The sequence below is a fragment of the Garra rufa genome, chromosome 4, assembly GCF_049309525.1.
Source record: "Garra rufa chromosome 4, GarRuf1.0, whole genome shotgun sequence".
Classification (NCBI taxonomy): domain Eukaryota; kingdom Metazoa; phylum Chordata; class Actinopteri; order Cypriniformes; family Cyprinidae; genus Garra; species Garra rufa.
In genome coordinates, this window is record NC_133364.1 from 2,262,062 (window position 1) to 2,277,292 (window position 15,231).

The following is a 15,231-nucleotide window of genomic DNA, read 5'->3' on the forward strand; positions in this document are numbered from 1 at the left end:
TGGTGCAATTTTATTTATATTTTACAAATATTTATTTGCCACTAAATGTAAAAATATTGACTAAATAAAGAGGTTTGGTGCAATTTTGTTTATATTTTATAAATATTTATTTTTCGTGGCACCAAAAATAAAAATATTGATTGTAAATAATGAGGTGTGTGTCAATTTTATTTATATTTTATAAATATACATTTTTTTGCCACTAAATGTAAAAATATTGACTTTAAATAATTAGGTATGGTGCAATTTTATTTATATTTTATAAGTATATTTTTTTAAATGTTCTATTATTTTCTATTTATTTTTCTTGCCACTAAATATAAAAATATTGACTAAAAAATTAGGTATGCATTTTTATTTATATCTTGCCGCTGAATATAAAATATTGACTGAAGATAATGTGGAATTGTGCAATTTTATTTACATTTTTTACATATATTTAATTTTCTGGCCACTAAATGTAAAAATATTGACTGTTAATAATGAGGTACGTGGCAATTTTATTTATATTTAACTTTTTTTGCCTCTAAATGTAAAAATATTGCATGTAGATGTGGAGTATTGCAATTATATTTATATTTTACAAATATTTATTTTTCTTGCTGCCAAATATAAAAATATTGACTGTAGATAATGTGGAGTAGTGCAATTATATTTATATTTTATATATATTTAATTTTCTAGCCACTAAATGTAACAATATTGACTGTTAATAATGAGGTACGTGGCCATTTTTATTTATATTTAACTTTTTTTGCTACTAAATGTACAAATATTGCCTGTAGATGTGGAGTATTGCAATTATATTTATATTTTATAAATATTTAATTTTTGCCACTAAATGTAAAAATATTGAGGTATGGTGCATTTTTGGTTTGTTACTAAATATAAAAATATAAAAAATAACCAGCATTTTTAAAGACACTCCGTGGTTGTTTCTTACTTATTTTAACTTGTGCCTTTTTTTTTTTTTTTTTACAAAATGTAAAATTGCTTTGGATAAAAGCATCTCCTAAATGCATAAATGTAAACAATGTGGTGTGGTGCAATTTATATTTTACATTATTTTTCTTGCAACTAAATACAAAAATATTTAGTGCAATAATATTTATATTTACAATATAATATAGTTAGGGAACTGTTATGGGTTGTTCATTTTTTATTATTAAATTGCAGAGATTTTGAAGCACAAATGGCACCGTTTCCTGCGAGCGAGGATGAAGACGGATGAGCGGTTGGAAGACGAGCGCGAGGGTCACGTGTTACCTGGCTATGACAAACAGCACACAACTGACACCCAAGCAAGCCAGTAGAATATACATCCAGATATCAGGGGACAGAGGGTTGAGGAAGGAGAAGACGCCGGGGTTGGTGCCGTTGGGTTTGCGGTACAGGATGCTGATGCCCAGGGTCATGAAGGGTTTGGAGAAGTCAATCACCTTCTCTCGCACGTATGTGATGGTCAGCGGAGCCACAGCCAGGTCTGCTTTCTGTCAATCACCAACACAACAGACCAATCAGGAGAGAGAGATCCGTCAGGTGACACTTGACTAAAAGATTCAAATGAATCACTTTGTCAATTCTGAATCATTTGTGACACTCCTTTACACTGTAAACTGAACAAGTTAGTTAACTCTCTGGTTGTGTGATTCCTGTCACACCTTTCATGTTCCCAAACAACTGCTTATTCCTTTATCCAAAATTAGGCAGCTCGTTGTTTCTCACACCAGTGTGCTTTAATGTTTAATCGGGAAGTTTGCTTTTAAATGCTTTTATTTTGTACAAAATTGCAAAAAGTCACAAAAAGTTCACACACGGTGTTCCCGGGTCAAAAATGACCGGATTCCAAACAACTGCTTGTAAATCTGTCATTTTGCTATATTATCACCAAATATTGGATTTAATCTTTTTGTCAACTTGTTTTCTTTTATTTAGGACTGGTTTTGTGTTTCTATTTGCATCTAAGTAATCTTAGGCCTCATTTATCTGAAAGTCGGTACCTCATTTTTTGAGTGAAAAAAGCATTTTTTTATGAATAATTTTCACAATATGAGACAAAAAATAATGAAAATTTGCAGTGTTTCTCACACTAGTGTGCTTTAATGTTAAATTAGGAAGTTTGCTTTTGAATGCTTTTATTTTGTACAAAATTGCAAAAAGTCACACTTGTTGTGTGTCCCCGGGTCAAAAATGACCGGACTCCAAACAACTGCTTATAAATCTGGCATTTTGCTATATTATCACCAAATATTGGATTCAACTTTTTTGTCAACTTGTTTTCTTTCATTTAGGACTGGTTTTGTGTTTCTATTTGCATCTGATTAATCGTAGACCTCGTTTATCCAAAGTATAGGTACCTTGTTTTTGAGTAAAAAACTCACATTTTTTATGAATAATTTTCACAATATGAGACAAAAAATAATGAAAATTTGCAGTGTTTCTCACACTAGTGTGCTTTAATGTTAAATTAGGAAGTTTGCTTTTGAATGCTTTTATTTTGTACAAAATTGCAAAAAGTCACACTTGTTGTGTGTCCCCGGGTCAAAAATGACCGGACTCCAAACAACTGCTTATAAATCTGGCATTTTGCTATATTATCACCAAATATTGGATTCAACTTTTTTGTCAACTTGTTTTCTTTCATTTAGGACTGGTTTTGTGTTTCTATTTGCATCTGATTAATCGTAGACCTCGTTTATCCAAAGTATAGGTACCTTGTTTTTGAGTAAAAAACTCACATTTTTTATGAATAATTTTCACAATATTACACAAAAAATAATGAAAATTTGCAGTGTTTCTCACACTAGTGTGCTTTAATGTTAAATTAGGAAGTTTGCTTTTGAATGCTTTTATTTTGTACAAAATTGCAAAAAGTCACACTTGTTGTGTCCCCGGGTCAAAAATGACCGGACTCCAAACAACTGCTTATAAATCTGGCATTTTGCTATATTATCACCAAATATTGGATTCAATCTTTTTGTCAACTTGTTTTCTTTTATTTAGGACTGGTTTTGTTTTTCTATTTGCATCTGAGTAATCGTAGGCCTCGTTTATCCAAAAGTATAGGTACCTTGTTTTTGAGTAAAAAACTCACATTTTTTATGAATAATTTTCACAATATTAAACAAAAAATAATACAATTGTGCAGTGTTTATCACACCAGTGTGCTTTAATATTTAATCAGTAAGTTTGCATTCAAATGCTTTTATTTTGTACAAAATTGCAAAAAGTCACACTTGTTGTGTCCCCGGGTCAAAAATGACCGGACTCCAAACAACTGCTTATAAATCTGGCATTTTGCTATATTATCACCAAATATTGGATTCAATCTTTTTGTCAACTTGTTTTCTTTTATTTAGGACTGGTTTTGTTTTTCTATTTGCATCTGAGTAATCGTAGGCCTCGTTTATCCAAAAGTATAGGTACCTTGTTTTTGAGTAAAAAACTCACATTTTTTATGAATAATTTTCACAATATTAAACAAAAAATAATACAATTGTGCAGTGTTTATCACACCAGTGTGCTTTAATATTTAATCAGTAAGTTTGCATTCAAATGCTTTTATTTTGTACAAAATTGCAAAAAGTCACACTTGTTGTGTCCCCGGGTCAAAAATGACCGGACTCCAAACAACTGCTTATAAATCTGGCATTTTGCTATATTATCACCAAATATTGGATTCAACTTTTTTGTCAACTTGTTTTCTTTCATTTAGGACTGGTTTTGTGTTTCTATTTGCATCTGATTAATCGTAGACCTCGTTTATCCAAAGTATAGGTACCTTGTTTTTGAGTAAAAAACTCACATTTTTTATGAATAATTTTCACAATATTAAACAAAAAATAATACAATTGTGCAGTGTTTATCACACCAGTGTGCTTTAATATTTAATCAGTAAGTTTGCATTCAAATGCTTTTATTTTGTACAAAATTGCAAAAAGTCACACTTGTTGTGTCCCCGGGTCAAAAATGACCCGACTCCAAACAACTGCTTATAAATCTGCCATTTTGCTATATTATCACCAAATATTGGATTCAATCTTTTTGTCAACTTGTTTTCTTTCATTTAGGACTGGTTTTGTGTTTCTATTTGCATCTAATTAATCTTAGGCCTCATTCATCTGAAAGTAGGCGCCCCGTTTTTGAGTAAAAAAAACAGTTTTTATGAATAATTCTCACAATATGAGCTAACAAATTATTCAAATTTGCAGTGTTTGTCACACTAGTGTGCTATAATGTTTAATCAGGAAGTTTGCTTTTAAGTTTGGTACAAAATAAAAGCTTTTAAAAGCAAAATTCATGTGTTTCAAATTTCAATGCTTTTTTCACTCAAAAAATTAGGTGCCTACTTTCAAATAAATGAGGCCTACGATTAATCAGATGCAAATAGAAACACAAAACCAGTCCTAAATGAAAGAAAACAAGTTGACAAAAAGATTGAATGCAATATTTGGTGATAATATAGAAAAATGTGAGATTTATAAGCAGTTGTTTGGAGTCCGGTCATTTTTGACCCGGGAACACCACAAGTGTGACTTTTTGCAATTTTGTACAAAATAAAAGCATTGAAAAGCAAACTTCCTAATTTAACATTAAAGCACACTAGTGTGAGAAACACTGCAAAATTCCATAATTTTTTATCTCATATTGTGAGAATTATTCATAAAAACTGTTTTTTTAACTCAAAAACGGGGCGCCTACTTTCAGATAAACGAGGCCTACGATTACTCAGATGCAAATAGAAACACAAAACCAGTCCTAAATGAAAGAAAACAAGTTGACAAAAAGATTGAATCCAATATTTGGTGATAATATAGCATAATGACAGATTTACAAGCAGTTGTTTGGAGTCGGGTCATTTTTGACCCGGGGACACCACAAGTGAGACTAGATGAAATAAAACCCACAAAAAAATGAATTTTTAAAAAAAAATATCTGAGAAGTACTTATACCCCATGTAAATAAAGTCAGGAAGTTTGAGTCCAATGTGATAACATTAACTAGTATTTTCAGGAAAAAGAAAATCTTGGGTCAATTTGACCCGAACACAAGCAGAGGGTTAAACATGTTTTGATATTGATAATGCAGAAGCGTTTAGTTGACTTGAATATATTTCTGTCGTAAGGCAGCAGGTTTCAGATGTGGTTGATGAAGGTGAAGAGCGCTGAGTTTAGCAGCAGCGTGTGAGATCAAACCAAACGCAGTCGATTCGTGTCGCACGCCTGAGAATCTGATCATTAATTCATGTCGCGCACGTCGGGTCGAGTTCTTACACACGAACAAGCTCAGATACAGCGTTCCTTAATAAGACCTCCGGAGATTTGCGGCCATTACCGAATCTCCCAGAATCCCAGACTGCCTCTTGCAGACAAAACCACTTCAGCGTTTCTATCAGACGAGTACAGTTTAGAGGAGTGACAGCAGATTTACTCAAGACACCATGTAATACTACAAATGTTTACTAGCGTTATCATGAACTAAGTCCTTTAAAAAATATTTTGAAAGAAAACATAAACTGATGCTCAAAAGTTTGGGATCAGTAAGATTTTTAATGTTTTTAAAGACATTTCTTATGCTCATCGAGGCTGTGTTTATTTTATCAAAAATACTGAAATTTTTTTATTATTGTTAAATATTATTTCAGTTTAAAATAACAGATTTCTATGTGAATATATTTTAAAATGTAATTTATTTCTGTGATCAAAGCTGTATTTTCAGCATCATTACTGCAGTCTTCAGTGTCACATGATCCTTCACAAATCATTCTAATGATTTATTATCAATGTTGAAAACAGCTGTGATGCTTAATATTTTGTTGGAAACTGCTACTTTTTTCCCAGTATTCCTTAATAAATACAAAGTTTAAAAGAACGGCATTTATTTAAAATAGAAAGGTTTTCTAATAATATACAGTAAATACTGTATATACAATACTGTTCAAAAGTTGAAAAATTCAGCTTTGTATCAAATGAATAAATTATATTTTAAAGTATATTAAAGTAAAAAAACATTATTTTATATTTTAATAACATTTTGCAATGTTTAGTTTTTTTTCTGTATTTTTGATCAAATAAATGCAATCTTGATGAGCACAAGAGACTTCTTTAAAAAACAAGTCTTACTGATCCCAAACTTTTGGGCGGCAGTGTATTTTAGATTTACATAAAATATTAGATGAAAAACTAGCTAAATTTGTGCTTAAAAGTGAAAAACGCTGGAAATAACTAAAACTGAACTAAAAATAAAAATGAATAAATAATAAAAACGACAGAAACATAACAAAAATGACTAAAGATTAAACTAGAATTAAAGTAAAAAAAAAAAATTAAATAAATAAAAGCTAATTCAAACAATGTTTAAAAAATATAATCAATATAATTCACAAAATAAAAAATAAATATTAGATAAAAAAAAACAAACAAACAAAAAAATAGCTTAAATTAAAAATAAAAATTAAAAAAATAAAAGCTAATTCAAAATAAAAACATTAAAAAATACTAAAAATTAAACAAAGAAAACTGAAAATATAACAATAAAAGATAACTTAAAATAAAAAGACATAAATACTAAAACTTTAACAAAAAATAAAATCAAAACTGAAAATATAAGAATAAAGGCTAATTAAAAATAAAAATGCATAAATTAAATCAAACAAAAAATAAAATGAAAACTGAAAATCTAAAAATAAAAGCTAATTTAAAATAAAAACACATAAGCAGTACTAAAAATAAAAAACTAAAATGAAAACTGAAAGTATAAAAATAAAAGCTAATTTAAAATAAAAACATAAAAATACTACAAAGTAAAAAACAAACAAAATGAAAACTGAAAATATACAAATAAAAGCTAATAATAAAATACAAAAAATTAAACAAAAAAAGTAACCTTAAAAATAAAAAATAAAAGCAAAAGCTAATTTAAAATAAAATCTCTTAGAAAATACTAAAAATGAAACAAAAAAGAAATTGAAAACTGAAAATATAAAAATTAAAGCTAATTTAAAATAAAAACACATAAGCAGTACTAAAAATAAACTAAAATGAAAACTGAAAGTATAAAAATAAAAGCTAATTTAAAATAAAAACATAAAAATACTACAAAGTAAAAAACAAACAAAATGAAAACTGAAAATATACAAATAAAAGCTAATAATAAAATACAAAAAAATAGACAAAAAAGTAACATTAAAAATAAAAAATAAAAGTAAAAGCTCATTTAAAATAAAAACGTATAGAAAATACTAAAAATGAAACAAAGTAAATGAAAACTGAAAATATAAAAATGAAAGCTAATTTAAAATCTGAAATACTCACGTGGTCCATGAGTTCGCGCACCATGCCGTTCCACTGGCCCGTACTCTCCTCAAACGCCCCGTATTTGCCGTCCTCCACTAATCGGATCTCGTAACGGAAGCCCAGGATTCCCGAAAGCTCCCGCAGCAGATCCACGCAGAATCCCTCGAAGCGGTCGTTACCGTACAGAGGTTTATCGGACTTCTTAAACATAACGTACGGCTCCTCCTGAGACAGACCGAACAGACAGAAAATCTCAGAAGATGCAAAACAGACCAATTTCATGTCATTGTGTTTATTATTCAGTGGATTTGCAGAATATAACTAAAAATATAAATAAAATATAACGCAAATATTAAATAATCTACAAAAGTTTGTAATTACATAATTTTCTTTTTTAGGTAATTTATTGTCTTTCAAATAATTAATAAATAATTCTCTTATTAGAAATAACAAAGTATAGTGTAATTTTATATTTTATAAATATTTACTTTTCTTGCTAATAAATATAAAAATATTGACAGCACATAATAAGGGATGGTGCAATTTTCTTTTTATTTTTATATATATTTAATTTTCTTGCATCCAAATATAAAAATATTGACTAAATAATGAGATATGGCACAATTTTATTTATATTTTATGAATATTTCTTTCCCTTGCCACCGCATATTGTGTGTGGCATTTTATATTTTACAAATACTTAATTTTTGGCACTAAATGTAAAAATATTGACTTAAAATAATAGGGTATATGGTGCCTTTTTTTGTTACTAAATATAAACATTTTTTTAATGTATTATCTTTTAAATAATTAATAAATAATTGTCTTTCAATTTTTTTTTATTTTCAAATAATAATACTGTTCTTTAAAATACTTTTTAAATAAAAAAAATGCTTGAAAAAAAAACTAAAAATGAAAAACTTAAACTTGAAATAAAATAAATTGTATTTATTGGAAATAAATAAAAACTTAGTTTAAAATAAAGTTAATACATAGAAATATTAATATTTATTATAATAAAATAAATAATAAGTATACTAAACATTAAACTAAAATGAACTAAACAAAATAAAATAAATTAAATGAAAACTGAAAATATAAAAATAAAAGCTTATTTAAAATAAAAACACAAAAAATACTAAAAATAAAATGAAAATCTAAAATTAAAAAGCTAATTAGGGCCCGAGCACTGCAGTGCGAGGACCCTACTGGAATTGCTCCGTTTATTCTTCTTCTTCTTCTTCTTCTCCAAAATGAAAAGTCTTTTTGAGGGATATGGTTTTCAGAAGTGGTTGTGGCAAAATAGCTCGATAGCGCCACCTTTACACGTTCAGCGGTGTGTGCTTTCAGCTGTGATTCACGTACATGCACAAAAATCGGTACACACATGTAACACACCAGTACCTACAAAAAAGCCTCTTGGAGCTAAATTCGATACCCAACAGGAAGTCCGTTATATTGAATTTCCTGTACAGTTTTTGTGCAGTTTTTTTCCATTTTCAGGCCTCGTACTTTAACAAACTCCTCCTACAGTTTTTATCCGATCATCTTCAAATTTGCTGAGTGTCATCATAAGGCCTTTGCGATGCTAAATTGCAAAAATCTAGAGTTTTCGTTGAGGGGCGTGTTCGTGGCCGCCTGACAAATTTCAACGTGCCGCTATGAAAAAGGAAGTTGCTGTAAGTCAGGCAAACAATGTCTGATCTGCCTCAAACTTCACATGTTTGATAACAGTCCGGTCCTGAACACACGTCAGTGCCCATATTCAGTTATAGTCATAGCGCCACCTGCTGATAACAGGAAGTGACATGTTTTATACTGTTGTGGATGCCTAGCAACATTTTAAAAATATCAACAACTGTTAAATAGGGTAGCAACATGCTAGAAACATGCTATAACATGTTAACAACATTTAGATAATATGCTAAAGCATACTAATAATACAATGAAACAGGAAGTTACTGTAACTCATGCATACAATGTCCAATTTGCCCCAAGCTTAATATTCAACATGCTACAAACATAGTTAAACATGCTAGCAACATTTAGCTAATATGCTAAAGTTATACACATAGCGCCACCAGCTGGCAGTAAGAAGTCTGGCACATCTAAATGACTTTAACATATTCCTTCTAAATGTACTATATTAATCGGCGGTGAGCCCGAGTGTGAGGGCCCGCCCATCGCTGCTTGCAGCTTTAATTTAATTTAATATAATTTAATATAATTTATTTTATTAATAAAAAACACTTGGAAAAAAAAACTAAAATACTTAAAACTTAATTTTAAATAAAATTAATAAATAAAAATATTAGTATTTATTATAATAAAATAAATAATACAAATAATAATAAAAATAAACTGAGTTTTAAATTTAAAATTTAAACCCCCAAAAAATGTAATTGTAATTTTTGGGTGAAATATTTTAATATTATAAAAGTGCAGCATCTCTGTTCCTTAAAAAAAAAACAATCACAAAAAACTAACTAAAATAATTTGAAGCACTAAAATTACTAACTAGAAATAAATAACTAAAACTGAAATAAAAACTGAACCTAAATAAAAGTATTAAAAATAGCAATAAAATTAAAAATGACAAAAACACAAAAAGTTACTAAAAATTAAGCTACAATTAATTCAACAAAAAATATTGTGTGTGTGAGAGAGAGTGTGTGTGTGTGTGTGTGTGTGTGTGTGTGTGTGTGTGTGTGAGAGAGTGTGTGTGTGTGTGTGTGTGTGTGTGTGTGTGTGAGAGAGTGTGTGTGTGTGTGTGTGTGTGTGTGTGTGTGTGTGTGTGTGTGTGTGTGTGTGTGTGTGTGTGTGTGTGTGTGTGTGTGTGTGTGTGTGTGTGTGTGTGTGTGTGTGTGTGTGTGTGTGTGTGTGTGTGTGTGTGTGTGTGTGTGAGTGTGTGTGTGTGTGTGTGTGTGTGTGTGTGTGTGTGAGAGAGTGTGTGTGTGTGTGTGTGTGTGTGTGTGTGTGTGTGTGTGTGTGTGTGTGTGTGTGTGTGTGTGTGTGTGTGTGTGTGTGTGTGTGTGTGTGTGTGTGTGTGTGTGTGTGTGTGTGTGTGTGTGTGTGTGTGTGTGTGTGTGTGTGTGTGTGTGTGTGTGTGTGTGTGTGTGTGTGTGTGTGTGTGTGTGTGTGTGTGTGTGTGTGTTTACCAGTATGGTGGAGACACGCAGTGATTTGTTGGAGAGTGAGTCTGTGATGTTGGTGATTTTACTCTTGTGATTCTCGCTCATGTTGAGTCCCCGTGGAGGATCCCACGTCCCGATCTGTGCACAAAACACACACACACATGATGGATGAACTCACACACACACACACACACACACACACACACACACACACACTCACACTCACACACACACACACACACACACTCACACGCCTGAATCACACACACCTTCTCGAGTCCGTTCTCTTTGAGACTGATCACGTCCAGGTCAAAGTCTGTCCTCAAGCCGTTGGTTTTGTTGAAAAGGATTCGACCCGTCAGTCCGTCCCATGATGCCTGCGGACACAAACACAGACGCATTTACAGACGTCACATTTACACGCCATTCACGCTTATTCTCCACACTACTACTGACGATCAGAGCAGAAATAACACAATCGAAATCATTCCATAAAACACTCGTAAATCTAATTCTGCAAATCCATCAGAGAGATCCTGTCACTTTTATTCTGGAGCTGTAAAACCTTTTTTTTTTAATTCTTAAATCACAGAATGGCAATTTTATTTTTCATTTTTAATTTTTTTTTAAATATATATTTTATAAATATATTAAATATTTTAATGTTGAATTATATTATATTATATATTATATTATAAATATTTAATATGTCCTGCATGGTCCAACATCCAACATTGTTTCAGTAAAAAATATGACAATATAAGAAAAGCAAAATTGCATTTGTAAAACATACTAAATAAATTAATAATATTTAATATATGTTTAAATAAACTAATATTATCTAATATCAATATTAATTAAATTTTATTAATTATTTTAAAAATATTAAAATAACACTGGTGCTCTCTGTAACCATGATGAGCATTCACAAGGGTTGTTATAATTAACTAAAATTAAAGCTGAAATAAAATAAAAAAATAAATATTAGATAAACAATTTATGAAATTTACAAATAGAATTGAAGCACTGGAATTACTAACTGGAACTAAATAACTTAGCTAATTTAAAATAAAAACACAAAAAATACAAAAAATTAAACAAAAATAAAATAAAACTTAAAATATAAAACAAGTCATTCAAAATAAAAACACATAAAAAATACTACAAATTAAACAAAAAGCAAAATGAAAACTGAAAATATACAAATAAATATCAATATAAAATACATAAATACCAAAAATTAAACAAAAAAGTAAAATTAAAACTAAAACTATAAAAATAAAAGCTCATTTTAAATAAAAAAATAAAACACAAAACACTGGTCCAACATTTTTCAATAAAAATATGACAATATAGGAAAGCAAAATTGCATTTGTAAAACAAACTAAATAAATTAATAATATTTAATATATATTAAAATAAACAATAGTATTATCTAATATAAATATTAATTAAACAATATTATAATATTAATAAATAATATTTAAAAGCTAATTAATAAATTAAAATGCATAACATAAATATTAGAAATTAGGAATCATTTTTTTTAGGACAAATCTATAGTATCTGATAATTGTTTAAAATATGCAGTGTAAAATGTATGATATTTATTTTTTGCTTAGAAAAAAAAAAACAGAAATGCACTTAAATTAAACTTAAATTTTGGAAAAACAGCAACAATTTAAAGCAGTATTACACTTATTGTTTTAATGCTTAAACCTTTTTCGTCTTTGATCCAAAGATTTCTTTTCCACACTGTGGTCATATTCTTGTCTATATTTTTAAATAGAAAACCAAATTTGGCATAATAACTAATGAGATTATTACAAATCATTTAAAATCTATTTTGTACATATAACTTTTTATTATGAACTTACATCTGGTTTACTATTCATATCTTTAGATCTCATTTCAGAGATAAATGAGGCGTGTTTCTGAATAATTTAGGTTGTTAACTAGTTTAAGTGAAATCTCAGATTTACAGTAGATGATTTGACAGTATTATATTTGACAGTCTGTCTCAGTTTCTCATGTTACAGTGTTTTTTTTCCCTGTCAGAACGAGTGAAACGTGTCTCAGTCTCTGAGAGAAGCTCATTGTTCTCATGGTTCTGATGTTTGACTTCAAAGCACAGACAGAAACGGAGAGACAGGAGACAGAAACGTTGTTTCTGCAGGCACAACGTGTCATTTTCACAAATTACCCTCGATGAGAGCAAACATCTGACGAGAGACACACAGATGACCCTCACACAAACAAACACACCTGCAGAACAACAACTGAGACGCTCGACTCGCCAACAACACATTACATGGGTCAAAATGATCGATTTTTCTTTTATGCCAAAAATCATTAGGATATTAAGTAAAGATCATGTTCCATGAAGATATTTTGTACATTTCCTACTGTGAATATATACAAAGTTAATTTTTGATTAGTAATATGCATTGCTAAGAACTTCAGTTGGACAACTTTAAAGGCGATTTTCTCAATTTTTAGATTTTTTTGCACCCTCAGATTTCTAAATAGATGTATCTTGACCAAATATTGTCCTATTCTAACAAACCATACATCAACAGAAAGCTTATTTATTCAGCTTTTAGATAGATTTTAGATATATAATTCTCAATTTTAGAAAACTGACCCTTACGACTGGTTTTGTGGTCCAGGGGCACATATTTTGGTACCAAATGTAATAAATTCAGTGCAAATACACTAAATACGCTTGTGAAAAATAAGCGTGCTAAATGTATCAAATGTGTACTTCAATTCGTAAAAGTATATATTTTTAAAAAACTTTATAGATAATTTAATGAAATAAAAGGCAGCAATAAATCAAACTAAATTAAAGCAATCTTAAAAAAAACATTTTAAATTGTTGTCATATGAAATCATTTTGTAAACGTTTAATTGAAGTATGTATATATATATATATTAGGGCTGTCAAACGATTAATCGTGATTAATCACATCCAAAATAAAAGTTTGTTTTTACATAATATATGTGTGAGTACTGTGTAAATTTATTATGTATATAAAAATACACACACTTGCATTTATATATATATTTGATGCTAAATGTTATATGTAACTATAAAGAGTTTCTATGTATATAGAATTAAATATAAATATAAATATATAGACAACTATTATTATAATATATACATGTACGTGTATGTATTTATATATACATTATTAATAAATAATAATAATAAAAAAATATATATATATATAAATAAAATAAACAAATATACAAAAAAAAAAAAAAGGTTATTGCAACTTATCTCACAATTCTGAAGTTCTAAAGTCAGAATTGCAGGATATAAACTTGCAATTCTGAGAAATAAAGTCGCAATTGTGTGATATAAACTTGCCATTCTGTGAACATATCAGTTTTGAGAAAAAAAGTCAGAATTGTGAGATACAAAGTCAAATTTGCGAGAAAAAAGCCAGAATCGCAATTCTTACTTCATTTATTGCAATTGTGAGATTATATCCTGCAATTCTGACTTTATTTCTTGCAATTGTGACTTTACATCTAGCAATTCTGAGAAAAAAAAGATGTAAACTCGTAATTGCGAAAAAAAAAAGTCAGAATTGTGAGATAAAAAGTTGCAATTACCTTTTTTTTATTATTATTCAGTGTCGGAAAATGGTCTTCCATAATATTATCATCTCAGGAAATAAAGTAATAAAACAACAGTGTAACTTGAGAGACCCAGCAGTGAAGAGGTTAAAGAATAAAAAAAAGTCAAGTAGAAAAAGGTATGTGTTAAAAAAAATAATGAAGTTATCGAATCATTAATTATGTGATGGGCCCTTTTAGTAGCCAATGGCAGCAGCGAACCAGATTAAGTCCCGCCCACAATATTGTGCTGCAGCTGCTTTCATTCTGAGTGCAAGTTCTCAACCTTCTCTGAGACTAGATGATTTTCAGAAACTCTCCGCGTTATATAATCAACTTAGAGAGAGAAGTGATTAGATATTACGGATTTCTAAGCTCCTCTGTCGCTGGAGTGAGAAGCGAATGAAGCCGATGCAGACTCACCGCAAATCAACTTCCTTGTCTGAATATATATCAATTTCCTGTCTTGGTGAGGTACACTTCTAACATTAACTTGATGTTTTGCAGGAAAAGTGACGCAAACTTGATAGAGAACCGATATGAGGTGTGTTTACATAGGCATAAAGTTGCTAGCCCGCGGGCTAAAGCTAACTGAGGGGTGAAAGTGTTGACGAAGTTTCATAAAGTGTTGTGTTTGGCGTCAATGTGATTAGTAAGTGTTGAAGTGTTGAGCTAATGTGTTATTCTTAGTGTGTTCTAATTAAAGACTAATTATTGTTCTGTCTTGTGTTTCTACAAGGCTGTGTGAGGAGTTTTTCTGATTCGTTTATGATGCCGTTTGAATGGAGAGAGTCACACACGGAGATTTCTGCTGTCATCAAACCGGTAGGAGAATTTTTTTTTTTGGTTTGTTTTTTTGACATTCAGAACCTGAACTCATTGAGATCAGTTTATTAAGTTGGCTTAAGAGAGCCAACTTACTGATATTCTATTTTCTTCCTAGCCAAATTTTTCTGACTGTATCTCCTCCTAGAGCTTTAATTTAAAGCTTTAAAAATTAACGTTTTTTGGCTTTTAGTATGAATATATTAGCCTTAAGATTATCTATAAGATTGCGTGCTTCAAAACAACGACAAAATTCGCGTTTACAAGATATGGGCATTCAAAATTTACAGTCTTGTCACTTCCGCCAATATGAATCAATGATTTTGATGATATCACCGTGCACTTCAGTTTCT

The 15,231-nt window shown here is 29.7% G+C and overlaps 1 protein-coding gene across 1 annotated transcript in view; it reads right to left on the reverse strand.

The window, feature by feature from the left end:
* LOC141333415 (glutamate receptor ionotropic, kainate 2) overlaps nt 1–15,231 on the reverse strand; it is a 33,596-nt gene that overhangs the window by 17,398 nt on the left and 967 nt on the right. The window contains exons 2-5 of the mRNA XM_073838408.1: nt 10,699–10,806; nt 10,454–10,567; nt 7,314–7,520; nt 1,267–1,490 (exon numbers count right to left, since the gene is read on the reverse strand). Coding sequence (XP_073694509.1) covers nt 1,267–1,490; nt 7,314–7,520; nt 10,454–10,567; nt 10,699–10,806 — 653 coding nt within the window. The remainder of the gene's footprint in view (nt 1–1,266; nt 1,491–7,313; nt 7,521–10,453; nt 10,568–10,698; nt 10,807–15,231) is intronic.